The sequence below is a fragment of the Panthera tigris genome, chromosome A3 (assembly GCF_018350195.1).
Source record: "Panthera tigris isolate Pti1 chromosome A3, P.tigris_Pti1_mat1.1, whole genome shotgun sequence".
NCBI classification, from domain to species: Eukaryota; Metazoa; Chordata; class Mammalia; order Carnivora; family Felidae; genus Panthera; species Panthera tigris.
The window spans coordinates 1251679-1269296 of record NC_056662.1 but is presented as its reverse complement, the minus strand read 5'-3'; the positions used below and the strand labels follow the sequence as shown (position 1 = coordinate 1269296).

Here is a 17618-nt window from a genome sequence, read left to right as displayed (position 1 = left end):
GGCGGGGCGGGAACTGGCGTCCAGCCCGCCGCCCGCCCCGCCCGCCGTCCGCCCCGAGCCCAGGCCGCCGGCGCTGCCGCTGCTCAGAGCGCGAGTGCAGCCATGGCCGGAGCCCCCACCCTGGCCCTGCTCCTGCTCGGGCAGCTCCTGGCCGCGACCGTGACCGAGGCGCAGGTGAGCGCGGGCCGGAGAGCGGCGGCCAGGGTGGGAGTCCGGGGGCTCCGAGACGGGGCGTCGAGCAGCACAGCCGGGGGACCGACCTGCCCCCTCCCCGGCCACCCTGGGCCAGTGAGTGAGCCCGGAACCCGGGACGCTTGGGGACCGCCTGCGCAGCCTCGAGGCCCATCGCCCACCTCGCCGTGGAGCACGGAGACTGGCCGCCCCACGGAGCCCTCGTGGATGGCGCGACCCTTCGTGGATGAGCCCAGGAGTCGCCCTGTCCTCGCCTGGCCTGGTCGGCTGCTGCTGCCACCGGACGGGCACAATGTCGCCTTTGTTCCCCGAGGCTCCCTGCGGTGCAGCCCCTCCTGGAGGATCCAGGCAGCAGACGCTGCCAGCCCCGGGCTTTGGGGCATCTCTGAGGCAGGCCTGGGGGGGGGGGCCCGGGGCCAGGCCCCCGGTGCCGTTCCCGACCCAGGAACAGGGGACGCTCTGTTGGGCTGACCCGCGGGAGAGGGTGGGAGGGGTCAACTGCATGATGACACTTCTCCGTTTCAGAAAGTGGGACCCCAAGGCCCCCCGGGCCCCCAAGGGCCACCTGGGAAACCGGGCAAGGACGGCATTGATGTGAGTTTGCGGGCGGGGAGGGCTCCGTGGGGTTCTAGTCTGGCTGCAGCCTCCCTGAGCCTCTAGACCTGATGGAGACAAAACTAAGTCCCACTCGTCGGGGCTGGGGCGAAGCGGGGTGTGGGGTGTGAAAAGGGACAAAGACGGTCCTTGTTCCTGTTCAGGGTTCAGCCCGCAGGGATCCCGTCCCCAGAGCAGGTGGGGGGTGCACGGTAGTCTTTGGCCTGGGAACGTGGGCATTGATGTGCGTGTCTCCGGGTCCCCAGGGGCCCTTGCTCCTGTATCCTGAGGCCCTGGGGGTGGAGGTGCAGGGCTGTCCCCTGAGGGTCTTGGGCTGGAGCCAGCTTTGGGGGGCTCTGGAGCTGGCTCTGCCCCAGAGATGCTGTGTCCAGGGGTGCCCCAGGTCAAGTGTGGCCCAATCCAAGCAGCTGAAATCCCGCGGCCAGCCTCCCCCAGGACCGTCTTGGGTGAACCCCCCCCCGATCCAGCCACCTCCATGTAAAGCAGAGACCTGCCCCAGGACCTCCTCACCCGCGAGAGCCCCCCTTGACCAGTCCTCAGTCTCTCTCTGGGCCCCCAAGGCCCTAGATGGCCCTGAGTCTCATATCCACGCCAACCCCGGTTGATCTCGACCCGCAGGGTGCTCGGCGACAGCCCCGCAGGGTGGGGGCAGGGCGGGTCATGGTGGTCACATTGGGCCCTGGACCCAGGACCCCCACACCCCTCCCGCTGGGGCTGGGCGCCCGGCCCCCCAGGAGCCCCAGGCTGACGGGAGTCGTGCCGTTCCTTCTGGGGAGGGTTCCACTTAAAAGCCTGGAAGCCTCACACCAAGGGTCTCGGGCCTAGTGGTCACGGGGGTGGCGTTCCCCCTGGGCCTCTGCAAGTCTGAGGGGCTGTGGCCCACCTTCCGAGGCTTCTCAGGCTGGTGGAGGGGTGGGGGGTATGTCCCTGTGCCTGGCCCCAGAGAGGAGGGGGCCCCTTAGATGTGGATGAGGTCGCCTGTGGGAGGGGGGTCCCGTGTCGCCTCTTGGGTCTCTGCTCCCCTGGGCCGGGATCTTCAGGGGACCCTTGGTCACATGTGGGTGTCTTCCCCTCTACAGGGAGAAGTTGGGCCTCCGGGTCTGCCAGGGTCCCCGGTGAGTGTCCAGCTACGGCAAGGGGAGGGGTGGACCTAGAACCGAGGGGTCAGGACGTCCCCTTCCCACCACACTGGGCCCTGGGTTGCCCGCCAGGCAGGAGGCCTCAGAGGCGGGAAGGGGGCGGGAGGGGAGCGTGTGGGATTCAGCGTGTCCCTGGGTGGCGGCTGGCTTTGAGACGGTCTTTGGGCCGGTGCCAGCCAGGCCAGGTGGCTACAGCCGGCGAGGGGGCCCTGGGCTTTCACAGAGCTGTTCAGGCCCAGGAATTGAGGGTTCTAGGGCACACCGGGGTCCCACAGAGGGACGCACAGGCCCTTAGCCCGGGCGGCTGACGAAGCATCCAGGTGAACTTCCTACAGAGGTGACTAAGGGGGGGAGGCGGCTGGAGAGGGCGGCCAGCTGGGGCCAGTGAGGGTGGGCGCCGGGCCCAGCTGGGTGGGGGTCCGCAGGAAAGCCGGCAGCTGGGCCTCGGGTGGAGAAGAGCCAATCTCTAACTGCCGGGCGGTGCCGCAGCTGGAAAACACAAGCCTTATTGGTGAAGGCCAAGGCTCTGGGCTGGACCTGCCCTCACGCCTCTGCCCTCCCCCTCCTCCCTCCAGGGACCAAAAGGGGCCCCAGGGAAGCCAGGGAAACCAGGGGAGGCTGGGCTCCCAGGACTGCCCGGTGTGGACGTGAGTGTGCCCGCCCCTCCCTCCCCCTCCCCCCTTCCCCTCCCGAGAGCCCCCTCTCGTGAGCCCCCTCCCTTCTCCTCCCCTGAGCCGGGACCGGAGGGGTTGTATCCCAGGAGTCAAGTTTAATTGCAGCTCTCCCGCTGGGGCTGGGGCTGGGGCTGGGCCTGCGCTGGGCCTGCTCGGTCCCAAGAGTCTCCGGATGTCCCCCAGCGGGGGTCCCTTGGCCTGCATCCCAGACCCCTCAGCCCAGGCAGAGGACGCAGCCAGCTCCCGGCAGGGGTGAAAATGCTCCTAGCTCTCGTTTCTCTGGCTACCTGGGCCCCTCTGAGCCCCAGGCTGGCTGCGTTTGTCCTCGGGGCTCAAGGCCTTGGCCCCAGGACCGCGGGGGCCGCGGCAGGGCTCTGAGAAGGGACTTCTCCCACCTGCTGGGCTTATCAGCTCCTCACCTCCCCCAGAGGCTCCGGGAGAGGAAGGGGCCGCATGCAAGGTTCTTCTCAGTGTCCGGACCCATTTTAGTTAGGAGAGTGCCCTCTGGGGGGAGGCGGGCCGTCCTCCCAGCGTGACCCCTCGAGCTCCCCCTCCCCTGCCTCTCTCCCCAGGGTCTGACAGGACAGGACGGACCACCGGGCCCCAAGGGCGCACCTGGAGAACGGGTCAGTGCCTGCCCCAAGTTGGATGGGTTCCGCTTGGGAGTGAGGTCCCCACCCCACCCCCAGTGCTGAGCACTGTCCACAAGGCTGGTGGCCCTGAGGGCAGCTGGGACGTCCTACCGCGTGTGCGGTGAGGTGGAGGCCACAGAAGGGCAGGTGGGCTCAGGGGGACGACACACGGGCCCCTGCTTGCAGCCGTCCTAGCGTTCAGACCCGGCGGGGGCGACCGGCCTTACGCGCCAGGGCGGCTGTCTCCGGGTTTCTGTAGGGAGTCTCTTGTCGGGGGCCCCCCGGGCCAGGCCTGCGTCTTCGGGGTACAGGGGAGCGGCAGAAAGGGCAGGGGCCAAAGCTCTCGTGACCTTTGGGGGAGGGGGCTACCTGGAAGGCTTCTTGGAGAGATGGGCACAGGGCCCTTCTGTGTGGCTCGGGTCAGCCCTAGCGCCGGGCCTTCCTGGGGGCGTGTCCTGCCTGCTCTTGGCTGCTTCCTGCGTCGTTTCCAACAGTCTGGATGGATTTTCCTCAGCGGGATTATTGGCAAAGACCTGTCCGGGCCGCTGGGCCTCAGAGGTCCCCCCGGGGCCTCGATCTTCTGTAAAACGGAGAGCTCCCACTTCAGAGGGGGGGGCGGGTGGGACAGGTTGGCTCACAGAGTCCTGGGCGCCTGGGCTCAGCTCACTCCTGACCCTCTTTCCTTCTGCAGGGAAGTCTGGGCCCCCCGGGGCCCCCCGGGCTGGGGGTGAGTGTCATTTCCCCCTCTCAGTGGGACTTTGAGGAGCTAGAGGGTCTGACCGGGGCGGGGTGCCCTCGGGAGCCCTGAGAGGCAGCGTCCAGCCCTCTTGCCTGCTGTCCCTCCGGGGCCGAGCCAGCCTGGGCCGGGGTCCTGGGACACCATCTGGGCTGTGTCCTCTCTCCCCCAGGGAGGGCCCCCTGCCCCAGGAGTCTGGGAGTCCCCCCCGTACAGCCCGCCTGTCTCGGGGGTGGGGGATGGGGGTAGGGGAGTGGGCTGTCCCCAGCGCCTTCTGACCCCGTGCTTGTCACTGCAGGGCAAAGGCCTCCCCGGACCCCCGGTGAGTACTGACCACCCTCGCGGCCCCACCCAAGCACGCCCACCACACTCCGGGCCAGGCGGGCTGCCAGGTCCCAAACCGGGGCTGGGGCCAGCCGCCCCCCACCGGACTTCCTGTCCCTCCAGAGGGGGCAGACGAGCCCTGTGTGGGTCTGTGGGTGCAGACCCCTGTTTCTCACGTCCTTACCCCCCCCAGGGAGAGGCAGGAGTGAGCGGCATCCCTGGTGGAGCTGGCCTCCGGGGCCCCCCGGTGAGTGGCTGGCCCTGACCCTCCCCCCCTGCTCAGAGCAAGGGCCCTGCCCACCGGGACACCCCCAATTCAACCCCCAGGGCTTCATCCCACCTCTGCTCCTTCCCTTCCCTTCCCTCCCCTCCCTCTTCCCCTCACCTCTTCCACCCTCCTCCTCCCCCATTTCCTTTCTCATGGCCCTTGACGGAAACCCCAAGTGACATTCAGGGACAAGGACAGGCTAGGCCTTGAGATGCGCTGTGGGCACATGCACAGGCCAGGCTGGGGGAGGCGGGCAGGTGGCAACGTCCCCGTGAGGGCACAGGGAGGGAGACCGCTGGTCACCCTCACCTAATGTCATAACCCACCCCCCCAGGGACCCTCTGGACTACCGGGCCTCCCTGGCCCCCCGGGACCTCCTGGACCCCCTGTAAGTACCAGGCAGGGGACCCCAGGGCTTCGCTGGGGTAGTGCCAGGCAGCGATGACGTGGCTCTCCTGTCCCCGGGGCCCCCAGCCGCACCCACGTGGACTCCCATCCCCTTTTCAGACATGGGCGGAGTCCGGGGCCAAAGTGGCAGCCGGGTCAGCTGACCTGGGGACAGGCAGGGCTCAGGCCCAGTGGCTCAGGACAGGTGGTTTCTGTCCTTGTTAATGCCCAGCACTGGCCACATGAGGGATGAAGGGACTGAGTCCGGAGTGGTGGGTGACAGGGAGGGCGGGGGACGGCAGCATCCAAGTCAGCTGTCTTTGTGTCCCAGGGTCACCCAGGGGTCCTCCCTGAAGGCGCCACTGACCTGCAGGTAGGCACTTACAGCCATTTGTGAAGGTTGCCCGTCTTGGGGGGAGGGGGCGCGAGCCCAGCCCACCGCCTCGGGGACCCCGTGGCTCGTTCCCTACCCCCCGGGTCTGCGTGGGTGGCACCAGCTCTGGGCGCGGCTTCGCCACGCCAACTCTGCCCACTGGCTATGAGCCGCTCCCTCTTGCGCTCCTGCCCCCGGGTCCCCTCACCCCCACCCCCACCCCCTGCTCACAGGAGCGTGAATGTGAATCGAAGTGAAACAGAATCCAATTGTAGCCTGGCGCAGCCGGGCGCTGACCGCTCAGCCACACTCGGCGGGTGTCGGCTACAAGGGTGGCACAGAGGGTTTCCCCAGCAGAGAAGACTCTGGACTAGCGTCTGGGACTCACTCTTATCTGTGAGCTTTGTCGCTCCCGTGAAAACAAAGACCGCGTCTGGGGCGGCCCCAGGTCCTTCTCCGCTGTGTGCGCGGAGGGGTCGGCGTCCGGTGCTCCTGAAGGATGTGACCTGCCCGCTGCCGGCGCCCTTGGCTCCACCCCTGCGTCCGGAGTGTTTGACCAGGGCATGTCCCAGAGGGAGGGTTTAGGGACCTTCCAGAACCTTCCAGAACCTTCCAGAATCGGGAGGATGGCTGGGCCCCTGGCGATGGGCCAGGCAGGGGCAGAGAGATGAGCTGCGGAATGATCTAGGAAACCCAGCGCCATCCCTTGGCGTTACGGTGCCCTGGGCGTGGAGTGCCCCATCCGTGTCTGCAGGACACCTGTCCGTTCCTAGAGAGCATTTGTGCACTGACAGGAGCCCCGGCCCGAGGTTTGCTGCGGGAACACGGGATGAGGGCCCCTTTGTGAAGCCGCTGCGCTGAGTACGGAGAAAGGGGAGCTTGGCTCCCAGCGCGAGCCCGCGAGGGGCCAGGCAGCCGCCATCCTGCTCCGGGCAGTGCCTTTCTGCACCCCCCACCCCACCCCGGGCGGCCACACTGAGCGAGGGCCCGTCTGGGCTCCCCGGGAGGCCCTGGTGTGGCCTGAGGTCCCTTCACTCGTCTGGAATGGCCCGTCTCAGGGCCCCTGGGTGTTGACCTGAGAGGCAGGTCCCGCTCTGACCACTCTGCTTTCCAACAGTGCCCGGCCATCTGCCCCCCAGGCCCTCCCGGGCCCCCAGGAATGCCAGGGTTCAAGGTGAGCGGCGGCCACAGGGTGACTCAGACCCGAGCCTCAAGGTCCGGAGGGGACTCGGGGGGAGGCGGGCTTCCAGAAAGCCCGCCCTGGGTGTTCCAGGAAGAAGGGAGAGCTGGCCTCCGACCCAGCCTGGGGGCCTTGCTCTGTCCCCACCCCCCTGTTCAGCACTGTTAACGGGCTGGGCACCGGTGTGGCCCCCGGGACCGGGCGGCATGGCGACAGCTGCAGCCAGGGAAGCTGGCGTCAGGCCACCAACTCCCTTCCCTGGCCCGGCCTTGCCCCCTCTTGACCGGACCTCAGTTTCCCCACCTGATCTGGCGGCCACGCGGGCCTCTGTTCAGGGCTGCTGGGGGTGGGCTGTGACTCCTCGCCCCCACTGGCTTTCAGGGGCCCACCGGCTACAAAGGGGAGCAAGGAGAGGTCGGCAAGGATGGCGAGAAGGTGAATATGGGCCGTCGGCCCGGGCGGAGGGGGGAGGGAGGGAGGGGCGCCTGGTGGGGGGTGGGGGCCAGGGCCCCGCTGGCGGTGGGTCAGGGAGGGGGTGCCGGCCGCCTCTGGGGCGTGCTATGCACGCCTCCTCTGTGGGGCCCGGCCAGTCGGAGCCAAGTGCTTTGGGGCAGGGTCCCTGGACGAACCCCCCACCTGCCTGGTCTCACGTGGAAGTTTCCTGAGCTCAGGCGGCCCCGCTGGTGGCCGGAGAGGTCTCCTGGAGGCCCCTGCCACCCCCACCCCCCACCCCCCACCCCCCGTGGCCCCTGGCCGCGGAAGATTTTGGTTTGCCCTTACCCACAGGCACCAGGTGAGGCTGGGTACATGTCCGGCACGGTGAGGTCGCCGCTCGGGCAGTAGACGTGCCCACGCCAGCCAGGCAGAGGCGTCTGGGAAAGGCTGGGGGCCTTGCAGGAGCAGAAGCCACAGGGACCTTGCCCTCCAGAGGAAGGCCAGAAGCCCCCAGCCTCAGAGGCTCAGCTGTGAACAGGGCCACGGCCCCCGCTGCACGGGCTCATCTGGGGGGACCAGTGGGCTTGGACAGGTGCTGGGAGGGCTCAGGCCTGACCCAGCTCACGGCACCTCATCTCCATTGCAGGGTGATCCTGGGCCCCCCGGGCCGGCTGGCATCCCAGGCACTGTAGGGCTGCAGGTGAGCGGGGGCAGGGGCCAGACGTGGGTGGGGATGTGGGGCCAGAGCCCCTCGACTGCTTAGGACTGCAGGGGACGGTCCACCGACACTCGTAAGAGGGACCGGGCCAGGGTCCTGCCTCTGCCAGGCTGCAGATCCTAGGAATTGTGGTCCTGCCCCCTCCAGGGCCTGGCCCGAGGTCAGGTGCTTCTAGGGAAGACCCTAGGGCCCTCCGTGGCTCCCGGGGGGCGTGCGGTCCTGGGGGTGCTGCTGGCCCAGGCCCTGCCTTTCCAGCTTTCCTCTTACAGGGGCCTCGGGGACTTCGAGGTCTGCCGGGGCCGGCCGGGCCCCCCGGGGATCGGGTAAGTCAGCCCCGCATCAGGTGGAGAGGGGCCCTAGGCGAGCGGAGTGGAGGCCTTGGAAAAGGGGGGGTGGGGGACGGTTTGGGACCCCTGGGCAGCTGACTGGGGAGGGGGTGTCTGTTGGGGGTGCTGGAGGCAGGGTCTCTCTGGCTGGAGCCACGTCCTCCAAGGGATGCTGGCCAGGCTCCAGATGAGAGGCCCCAGATGGCCCCCCGCCTCCTTACAGGGTCCCATCGGATTCCGAGGGCCGCTGGGGATCCCAGGAGCCCCTGGGAAAGTGGTATGTGTGTGTCTGGGGGTGGAGGGTGGCCCCCCGCAGGCCTGGGCTCTCTGTACCCTTCCTCTTCCTCACTCAGACGCCTCCCTCAGTCCCCTGGGCTGCGCCAGGCTGGCCCTTCCGGGAGCAGAGTCCTTTTGTGGGCACGCACCCCTGGGCACACCTGGGCAGGTGCCAGTGGGCACACCTGGGGGCAGGAGTGGGTACACCTGGGGGGGTTGAGTTCACCGCGAGGGCCTGTTCTCGCTGGGACTTTGGTGTTCTTCCCTCTGGACGTGTGTGAGGTGTGGTCAACGTCCCTCTGGCCCCTGTGACCCTCCATCCAGCCCTCCCACCTTCTGCAGTTAACTTTTTGTTTCCATACCTCCACCCCCCGTCATTTTAGGGTGACAGAGGCGAGAGGGGCCCAGACGGGTTCCGTGGCCCCAAGGGTGACCTTGTAAGTAAAGTGACCTTGATTCTCTGGGTCCTTCCTCCAGACACGCCGACCCCTGGGGAGGGAGGGTGGGGTGGCCCCTGGCCAGCAGCTGGGTCACCGGCAGTTCTGGTGGCTCTGACGAGCTCGTGCCGGGAGCAGCGGGGCGGAGGCTGTAGGACCAGACTCCTGGGGGCGCATTCCGGCCGCTACACTCATCCCGCCAGAGGCCCTGGGCCCTGCGCCGTTGCCCAACTGTGAAATGGAATAACAGAGAAAATGACTCTCAGGTTGAGCGAGCAACCGTGAGTAAAGCTGAGAGATGATCGAGCAATGAGGGGACAGCCCCAAGCTGGCGTCTGCCTGCGGACGCCTTCAACCTCGTCGTCCCCCGGACTGAGTCCCGTGGCCAGAGGCCCGGGAGGCGGCCGCGTGATGCTGAGACAGGTCCCGAGTCCACAAGCCCTTCCGCCCGTGGTTGGGCATCCCCCAGCCCTGAGCACAGCCCCTGGTGCCCGGGAGTCATGGGCACGGGGCGCGTGCAGGGCTCCTGGCCTGAGCCTGCCTGGGGACCAGGGACACAGTCTGGGGGGGGAGCATTCCTCTTCCTCAAGGTCCCAAATGCAGTGGCTTATGTGTCTTTTAGGGCAGACCTGGTCCCAAAGGAGCCCCTGGAGTGGCCGGGCCGGGCGGAGAGCCGGTGAGTGCCCGCGGCTGCCGCGGTGTCAGACAACGGCCGGTGTCCCTGGTGTCCCTGCACAGAGCAGGCCCCTGCTGCCCCTGCTGGCCTCCCATCTTCTGCAAGTGTCTCCCCCCCCGGGAGAACCCTTCTTCAGCCGCCTGGGGCTGTCCGCGGCCGGCGTGTGGCCCTCACTTGGCCGAACGCTGCTGTCGCCGTCCGGAGCCTCCTACCAGTGGCTGAGCAGGGCACGGGGCCACGTGTTCCGGGCAGCCCCGACCGTGCGGAGGAGGCAGAGCGTCTGCCGCAGGGGACAGAAGGGTGGGCTGGGTAGACCGGTGGGCACAGGTGTGGGGCATTCTGAGGGTCCTGGGGCACCCGCACCGCCCGGTCCCCTGCTCAGCCCCTCCCAGCCCCAACCCACGCGGACGAGGACAGGCCCCTGGGGGCCTCCTCTGAAAGCTTGCCCTCCTGCTGGTTTCCCAACACTGGGCTGTGCTCTCTGTTCCCACATCAGTCCAGAGTGTGGGATCGGGAAGGCCCACATCCCAGCCCCCAAGCCTCTGTCTTCTCATCTGCAAAACGGGCCGCAACAGAACTTGGCTGTGGGCGTGGTGAAAACCCCGGGCAGACGCGGAGGGCGGGGTCCTCCGCGCCCCCCCTGCAGGGACTGACACACCGGCCTGGGGAGGGAGGGTGGGGTGACGGGACACGCGCTGCGCCCCAGGCCTCATGCCACCCCCCATCCCCAGGGTATGCCGGGCAAGGACGGGCGGGACGGCGTGCCCGGACTCGATGGCGAGAAGGTTGGTATCTGGCCTACAGGGGAGAAGGGGTCTGCGGGGGTTGGGCCTCCCGGGCCTCAGCACCCTGTCCCCTGACCTCCCGCAGGGAGAGGCCGGTCGCAACGGTGCCCCAGGAGAGAAGGGTCCCAACGGGCTGCCGGTGAGCGTGTGGGCTTCCCTCGGTGGTGCCGGGGCTACGCCGGTGGGGGCTCGGGGACGGGGGTCTTCTGCGCGTCCCCGAGTGGGAGTTTGTGCAGGGGAGCCCCGCTTTGGGGGTGCTCTGCCACGGGCTCACAGCCTGGACCTCTGACGTGCGCAGGGCCTCCCCGGACGAGCAGGGTCCAAGGGCGAGAAGGGAGAACTGGTACGTGGCTTCTCCGTCTTGCTGGGGGTGGGGGTGGGGGTGGGGGTGGGGGTGGTGTCCGGGCCCCGGAGGGAGGGACGAGCGCACACTCGGGGCTCCCTCTCGTGCAGGGCCGAGCCGGGGAGCTGGGTGAGGCCGGACCCTCGGGAGAGCCTGGCATCCCGGTAAGTGTCCCCCCTCCCCCCCCCCCGCCCTAAGTCCACGGACCCTGCTGACCCCTGTCCCCCTCCCCCTGACCTCGTGCAGGGAGACGTTGGCGTGCCTGGGGAGCGCGGTGAGGCTGGCCACAGGGGCTCGGCGGTGAGTGAGGCGGGTGTAGCCTGGCAAGGGGGGGAAGGGCAGGGGGGCACCTCCATGTCGCCGTGCGGGCTGGGGAGGCATCTGGGACACGTCAGTGAGCTGAGCCCACTGAAGCCGAAAGACACCGAGGGCCAGGCCCAGCTGTCCCATCCTTGCCGAGGGAGGAAGTCACAGCGCCCGTCGCAGGCTCCGTGAGGTGCAGTGGGGGCTTCCCACCCCTCACGTCCGAGTAGGTGTATAGATGGGATCGTGGGGACACCGGCCACAGGGCCCCAGGCAGCCGTGGGTGTGGGTGCCTGGCTCCCAGGGCTGACGGGCACGTGGGGTCTGAGGGCATGCCTCACCCCCACAACCCCCAGCCGCCCCCCATCTCTGTCCCCGGCGAGTAGGCCAGCTCCCGTGTCTGCCCGGCGTCCCTGGGGGCAGGCGAGCTGGACCCACACCTTCCTTTTGTCTTTTAGGGGGCTCTGGGCCCGCAAGGCCCTCCTGGAGCCCCTGGCGTCCGAGGCTTCCAGGTGGGTGAGACCTGGGGCGGGGTTTACGCCCGGAGGGGCCAGCTGAGCAGGGGAGGGGTCCCCGCTGGGCTCCTTTGTGGGTGCTGACGAGCTGGGTCCTTGTCTGCAGGGCCGGAAGGGCGACACAGGAGACCCCGGCCTGCCGGGCCCCCAGGGCCTCCGAGGTGTCACGGGTGACCGGGTAAGTGGCTGTCCCAGCAGGGGGTGCCCTACCCCGCCCCGCCCTTGCTCACAGTCCCTGGGACCCACAGGCGAGGACCACATGCTGCCGGTGGCCCGGCCGGTGCTCCTGGCTCCGTGGGGGCCCGTCGGGTTTCAGCTGAGGGTCGGACAAAGGGTTACGTTGCTTTAAGACAAGTGTGAAAACCACACCTGCTGTTAACCGTCACTGCTTCTAACTTTCCTAGCGGTCTTGTGACGGCGGGTTCTGTGTGGGTCCCTGTGGTCCCGGGACGGTCGGGCCAGAGCGCCCAGGCGCCCGGCGGGGCAGGACCAGGCCCCACTTGGACGCGCGCCCCAGGCCCTGCCAAGGCCGCGCTGGCCTCTGCCATCACCCCTGCAGACGGGAAGGCCCAGGAGCTGCCGTCCAGACCTCGCTTCATTCCGGGGAGGCGGGCAGGGCAGGGCGGGGGCCACGGAAACCACTGGCCGAGAAAGTGGCCCTTCGTTAGCCTCCAGGCGGGCGGGAAACCCCAGGGGCCAGGGCCTCTGCGGGGAGGGGGGGGGCCGGGGGGCTGTGCTCACAGACGGTCCTCGCCTTCCCCCCCACCTTGCCCACCCCGGCCTCCTCCATCCCCTCCCAGGGCAGCTCTGGCTCCTGCTTCTGTTTGAGCAGACGGACAATTGTTATTTTAATGTTCTCTGTTCTCGGGGCGACCCCGGCCTGCACCTCCCCAGACACGTCCGGTCCCACTCGGGACGCCACCCGAGGGTTACAGGTGCCAGCTGCCCGCACGGTCACTGGTGGTACAAGCAACACCCAACCCAAAGAGGCCCATTAAACACCCACGGCACCCCGCGTGCTGCGATGCTCTGGCGTCCCTGAGACACTTGGGGGACGCGCCCGGGCCCCTGGGCTCCACCCCCCCGGGGGCCCTGGGCTTCCTCTAAGGCCGAGCCTTCTCTCTGCCAGGGCCCCGGAGGAGCCGCAGGCCCGAAGGGAGACCAGGTGAGTGGGTGCCCGCTGGTCCCGTCGATGCAGGCTGAAGCTCCTCTCTCCCTCCCGCTGTCTTCATGACTGGCTTCTCCTTGCTCCCTCTGAGTGGAGGTGACCGCTCTGGACACCCAGCCCCACTCCCCGGCTCGGCTCCTGGGGCCCCCGGGGGAGGGGGTGTTCCTGCGGACCTTCTGGGAATGTGAGCTCGTCAAGGGCGGCATCTGGGCTGCAGGCCTGTTTGTAGGTCAAAAATTTGTCCTCTCTGGAAAGGCTAGGGAGCTGGGCCTGTGACCTCCAGGTGGCCCCAGGTCCTTTTTATATTGGTTGAGGATTCTGCTTGGCAGGAAAGCCTCGTGTCAGGTCAATAAGGGACGTCAGCCTGCGTCCCCCTGGCCCGGGGTCTCGCGAACCAGCTCCCGAGGCTTGAGAACGTGGTTTAACGTTGGGGCGTGTCGTTCCCAGGGCATTGCAGGTTCTGACGGCCTTCCTGGGGACAAAGGAGAGCTGGTGAGTGTGACCTAGTCGGCCTCACTTGTGTTAACAGCTGAGTGTGAACGAGCCGCGTCCGGGGGAGGCCAGTCTCTGCTGGTCCTGGGAGTGGGGGAAGCCGCGTGGAGGCCAGGGGCTGGGCCCATGTGTCCCTGTGGGTCCTGTGGGCTCCTGTCCACGTGATGCTGCCTGCAGTCACGTCACCGGTGACTTTCGGCGGGAACTGGGGCACGGTTCAGATAAAACTCCAGAAAACTCTGCCTCCACAGAGCTAAAAATCAAGTTATGTTTAGAGTAAAATCCTTGACTGAGCTCATGGACAGGTGGACCTTTTCCTGGAGGCTGGGGCACGACGGTCGTGGGGTTTCGGGGGAAGGGTCTTTGCCCCGTGGCCAGGGTTTCAGTTCGGTGATAAGGCTGTCGAGGTGTCTGGGGGAGATGGCGACGACCCGGCCCCGGGGACCCTCGTCTCTGGCACAGCCCACAGCCCTGTGACCGTAGCCAGGACGTGGTCAGGGCTCTGTGTGTGTGTGTGTGTGTGTGTGTGCGCGTGCGCGCTCGAGGTTTATTTTGGGGGATTCCCGGATGACCTTGACCCAGCAGGACCCTGGGAACCCGTCCCTGATAATCTGATGGGGGTGGCAGTTCCTGCCGGCTGCGGAGCCCAGAGGCGTCTGCTCTCGCCGACGGCGGCATGGCAGAATGGGTCCTGGGCCATCTGCTGTCTGGTTGGGACCACGTGCCTGTTCACAGGCAGCCAGGAAGCTTCCTGAGGAGGACACAGCTGGGGAAAGGGAACCTTAGGGACAGACTGTCAGCTTAGCGTCATTTATTATAATGATAATAACGGCCAGGAGCAAAGTCAACACGTGTGAGAAAAAGTACAAAGCAGCTACTGAAAACACCCTTTAGGAAAACTAAGTCACAAAAACATCAGTGGTCATAACACAACCCCAGCGAGATAAAAACGTACTTACGAGATATCCTGAAGCGGTCAAGTTGTAGTTTCCCGGCTGTTCGAGGCCATCCCTGACCAGTAACACGCTGGCCTGGTTCTCTGGAAGCAAATGCCCGCCTGCCTAGCAGCACACGCAACGGCTCCTCTCTCGCAGGGTCCCGGTGGTCCCGTCGGTCCCAAAGGAGAGGTAAGTGGCTGGCAGCCGTCCCGACAGCAAAGCCCAGAGGAGACACAGGCCTGCAGGTCGCGAAGCTGGCTCTGCCCGGAAGCGGGGCAAGAGGGAGGAACGTGCGTGGCGGGGCTTCTGGGCACTGGTCCCGTTCTCCCCTAGTCCGGCAGTCGAGGGGAGCTGGGCCCGAAGGGCATCCCGGGCCCCAACGGCACCAGCGGCGTGGATGGTGTCCCAGGCCCGCCCGGCCCCGTGGGTTTCCAGGGCGTCCAAGGCGTGCCTGGCATCACTGGGAAGCCCGGAGTCCCGGTACGTGCTTCTTTCCCTGTGTTGAGGTCAGCGTCCGGGGGCGGGGGTCACCTTCCCGAGAGTGATGGCGGGGTGCCCCTGGAGGTGCCGGCCTGCCCCCCTGTCCGCTGACCAGCTTACGGGGTGCGTTTCAGGGGCGAGAGGCCAGCGAGCAGCACATCCGGGAGCTGTGTGGGGCGATGCTCAGCGGTGAGTGCCCTCCCACCCCCTTCCCTGCCCAGCTGCCTGGGGTCCTTGGGGGTCCGCTCTGTCCCTCTGCACCAGGTGGGGGCTCCCTCCCCCGGGATTTAATACCGGGCCAGGCGCTCTAGACGTCTGCTCAAAGAATCAGTCACGAGGGACGGGGACTGGGCCCTTTCGGCCCTTCCGAACTAAGTGGCATCTTTTGGCCACTTTGATTCACAGGGCTTTTAAGGAGCTCGCGCAAAGGGAGCGCCTCCTTCTGGGCCTTGACTCACTGCTCGGTACTCTGGCAGCACTAGAGTTTCGTGCCCTGACACCAAGCTCGGGCCACTTTCAATCTGTGAAACTTCCTTCTGGAAGGCGGGCAGCCCTGACGTGTTAGCCGCGGCATAGAACACTTCCGCTAATCCGCTTTGAATAAACGCGTGCCCCTTTGTTTTTCAAAAGAACAAATCGCCCAGTTAGCAGCTCACCTGAGGAAGCCTTTAGCGCCGGGATCCGCGGGCCGGCCTGGTCCAGCCGGACCCCCAGGTCCCCCGGGGCCCCCCGGCTCCATCGGCCACCCCGGTGCGCGAGGGCCCCCTGGATATCGTGGTCCCACCGGAGAGCTGGGAGACCCTGGGCCCAGAGGTGAGTGGCCCCCGCACTCCTCCTCTCTCCCACGAGCACTGCCACGTTTTTTTAATGTGATGTTTTTCTCAAATACCATCAGAACATCTGGGGGGAAGGACAGACAAACGTGAGAAGCTCACAGAAGCCCCTTTATACACCATAGGATGTGCCTTCGTAAAAACCGAAACATGTGAACGTTTCTGTGGCAAAAGGCAAAAGCTGTACGGAGCTCCCTTTTAAAGGTCGACGATGCACTAGATGTAATTTAGGAACCAGCTCAAGTCACAGACGCGCCCCCCCATGGGCCCCGGGGCCGGCCTGTGCTGGCGGCGGGGTGCTCGGTGCCCATGATCGGAGCCTCACGTGTGTGAGTGGGCGGGCACTAACCTTTTCCGAAACGGCCTCGAACACTCACCCCATTTCCAACCTCTAAGCTGCGCCACCGTGGCCGGCTGGCCCCGCCAGCGAGCCTCACGGCCCAAACGAGGGAGATCACGCTCACGATTCCAGTCCATTCCAACTTACTGATCCAATAATTTTGTTTCTGAAAAATAGCCTAAGAAAAATACTTCCAAGGGAAACTTAAATCTGTAAATCCCTTTCTTCATCTGTGAAGCATAAAGTATTCCAAAGTTAGCAGCGCCATTTCCCATATCCTCACGCCCGAACCACCTGAGCCCCGGAGACGGACGCACACACCTCCTCCCCCCTCCCAGACGCCGTGCCGTCCATCCGCACCGATGGAACCCCCGAGGTTCCCTGCGGGCGGCCCGGAGTCCTGCCCCGCCCCGTGCCGGTGCCCTTGGTCCCCAAACCGAGATGCATTCAAGCGTCAACCACCTTGACTGGTTGTGATGCTTGGGCTGTTTTCCTGAGCGTGTCGTTTTGGGGAAAAGCCTGCAAAGTGGGCGTCAGAAGGTGGGTCACGCACCTGGGGCTCACGTCCGCTGCTTTCCCACAGGGACCCAGGGAGACCGAGGAGACAAAGGCTCGGCGGGCGCGGGTCTGGACGGGCCTGACGGAGACCAGGGGCTCCAAGGTACGTGTGCCGGCCGCTGTCGGCTTTGCTTCCAACTCTGCGTGGGGCGTGCTTGGGCGACGAACGGCCTTCTAAAGGAACGAGTTCTCTCTTGGCAAACTCTCTCAGAAGGTCAGGAACTGTCTGAATCACTTTGTAGAACAGCTTACTCGAGAACCCATTCAGGAGAATCTATTTAGTGCAGGCCACCCACCATCTATTTCAGCTAAATTCTAACACAATCCCTTCACTGGCCCGTATGTATCCTGGACGTTTGAACTGACATCAATATACATGTTTTGTGGAGAGACAGGGGCTTCCCAGGAGGCTTTCCGGGCCTGGTCTCACCTGCACCCACGCCCTAGGGGCCGGGGGCCCGAGGCCCGCCGGCCCCCACACCTGGGGCTGCCCGCGAGGCAGCGGCCACTCTGCCTCCACCTGCTCGGGGGCCCGGTCACCTCCGTCCCTGCTCACCAGACAACTCCGCACACCCCCCTGGCTCACCACAGACCGAGCTCAGCTCCAGTCCGAGCCGCCACCCCTGGGACAGATCCCGGACCCCCACGCACCTCTCACTGCACCTCACCTCCTTCCCGCACCCCCTCCCCTCCCCTGGGCCCTTCCAGAGTGGGGAATAAGCTCTAAGACCAAAGTGGGGGGGGCAGGTGGAATGGCTGTCCATTCCCACCGTCCACACTCACCTTCCTGCTCCGACTCGTCTCCAGGACCGCAGGGTGTGCCCGGCGTGAGCAAGGACGGCCGAGACGGGGCCCAAGGCGAGCCCGGGCCTCCGGGAGATCCCGGCCTCCCTGGTGCTGTTGGTGCTCAGGGGACCCCCGGCATCTGTGACACCTCTGCCTGCCAAGGAGCCGTGATGGCAGGGGGCGGGGAAAAATCCGGTTCTAGAAGCTCCTGAAACGCAACTGAAGGAAGTGAGGGAGAAGATGAGGCTGTGCTGCAAGCAGGGAGCTCCGGAAGGTCCCAGAAGAGACCTCGGGCCGCGCTGTGACGTCCCCCGAGAGCGTCCTCCAATGCCCTGTCCTCGTGTTCTGTCTCCCATGTATTTACAGCTGAAACGTCGTACCTCAGCCCAGCCCTACGTGACGTGGCATCTGGGGGTACAGGCCGCACACGCAGTTCTGTACGATTCCACAGATAGAAAATATTCAGCTTGTTTACACAGCATTTGTGGAAGGACGAAGACATGGTCCCAGCGAGACGATCTATGAGATCTAACGACCACAGTGTAACAAATAAAGAAGTTCACGTACGGCATCCCGACTACACATGGTCTAGTCTGATTTTCCCGCTTTTCTTGTGTACAAACTTTTACCGTCTCCAATTAACAGTATTTATTGAAGGTGACTTTGTACTGCACGAAAGTCTACTGCTA

The 17618-nt window shown here is 66.2% G+C and overlaps 1 protein-coding gene across 1 annotated transcript; it reads left to right on the top strand.

Moving 5' to 3' along the window:
* The first annotated feature begins 100 nt into the window (after window positions 1-100).
* Window positions 101-17500, top strand: COL9A3 (collagen type IX alpha 3 chain). The gene is made up of 32 exons (XM_042979654.1): window positions 101-174; window positions 718-786; window positions 1887-1922; window positions 2522-2593; window positions 3193-3246; window positions 3944-3979; window positions 4287-4310; window positions 4506-4559; window positions 4915-4968; window positions 5299-5340; window positions 6458-6514; window positions 6902-6955; window positions 7602-7655; window positions 7943-7996; window positions 8223-8276; window positions 8659-8712; window positions 9335-9388; window positions 10120-10173; window positions 10259-10312; window positions 10472-10516; window positions 10627-10680; window positions 10763-10816; window positions 11278-11331; window positions 11441-11512; window positions 12464-12499; window positions 12950-12994; window positions 14089-14121; window positions 14266-14412; window positions 14547-14601; window positions 15043-15225; window positions 16169-16246; window positions 16951-17500. Exons 1-32 carry the CDS (start codon window positions 103-105, stop codon window positions 17139-17141), a joined length of 2049 nt encoding a protein of 682 aa, XP_042835588.1. The 5' UTR covers window positions 101-102; the 3' UTR covers window positions 17142-17500.
* Window positions 17501-17618: the final 118 nt, after the last annotated feature.

What these genes read in the sequence shown, in the direction of transcription:
- COL9A3 (XM_042979654.1), top strand. Translation starts at nt 103, where the DNA reads ATGGCCGGAGCCCCCACCCTGGCCCTGCTCCTGCTCGGGCAGCTCCTG. An exon ending in CTGGGGACAAAGGAGAGCTG is followed by an intron (nt 12,995 to 14,088) that starts GTGAGTGTGACC and finishes CCTCTCTCGCAG; the next exon opens with GGTCCCGGTGGTCCCGTCGG. An exon ending in CTGGGAAGCCCGGAGTCCCG is followed by an intron (nt 14,413 to 14,546) that starts GTACGTGCTTCT and finishes GGTGCGTTTCAG; the next exon opens with GGGCGAGAGGCCAGCGAGCA.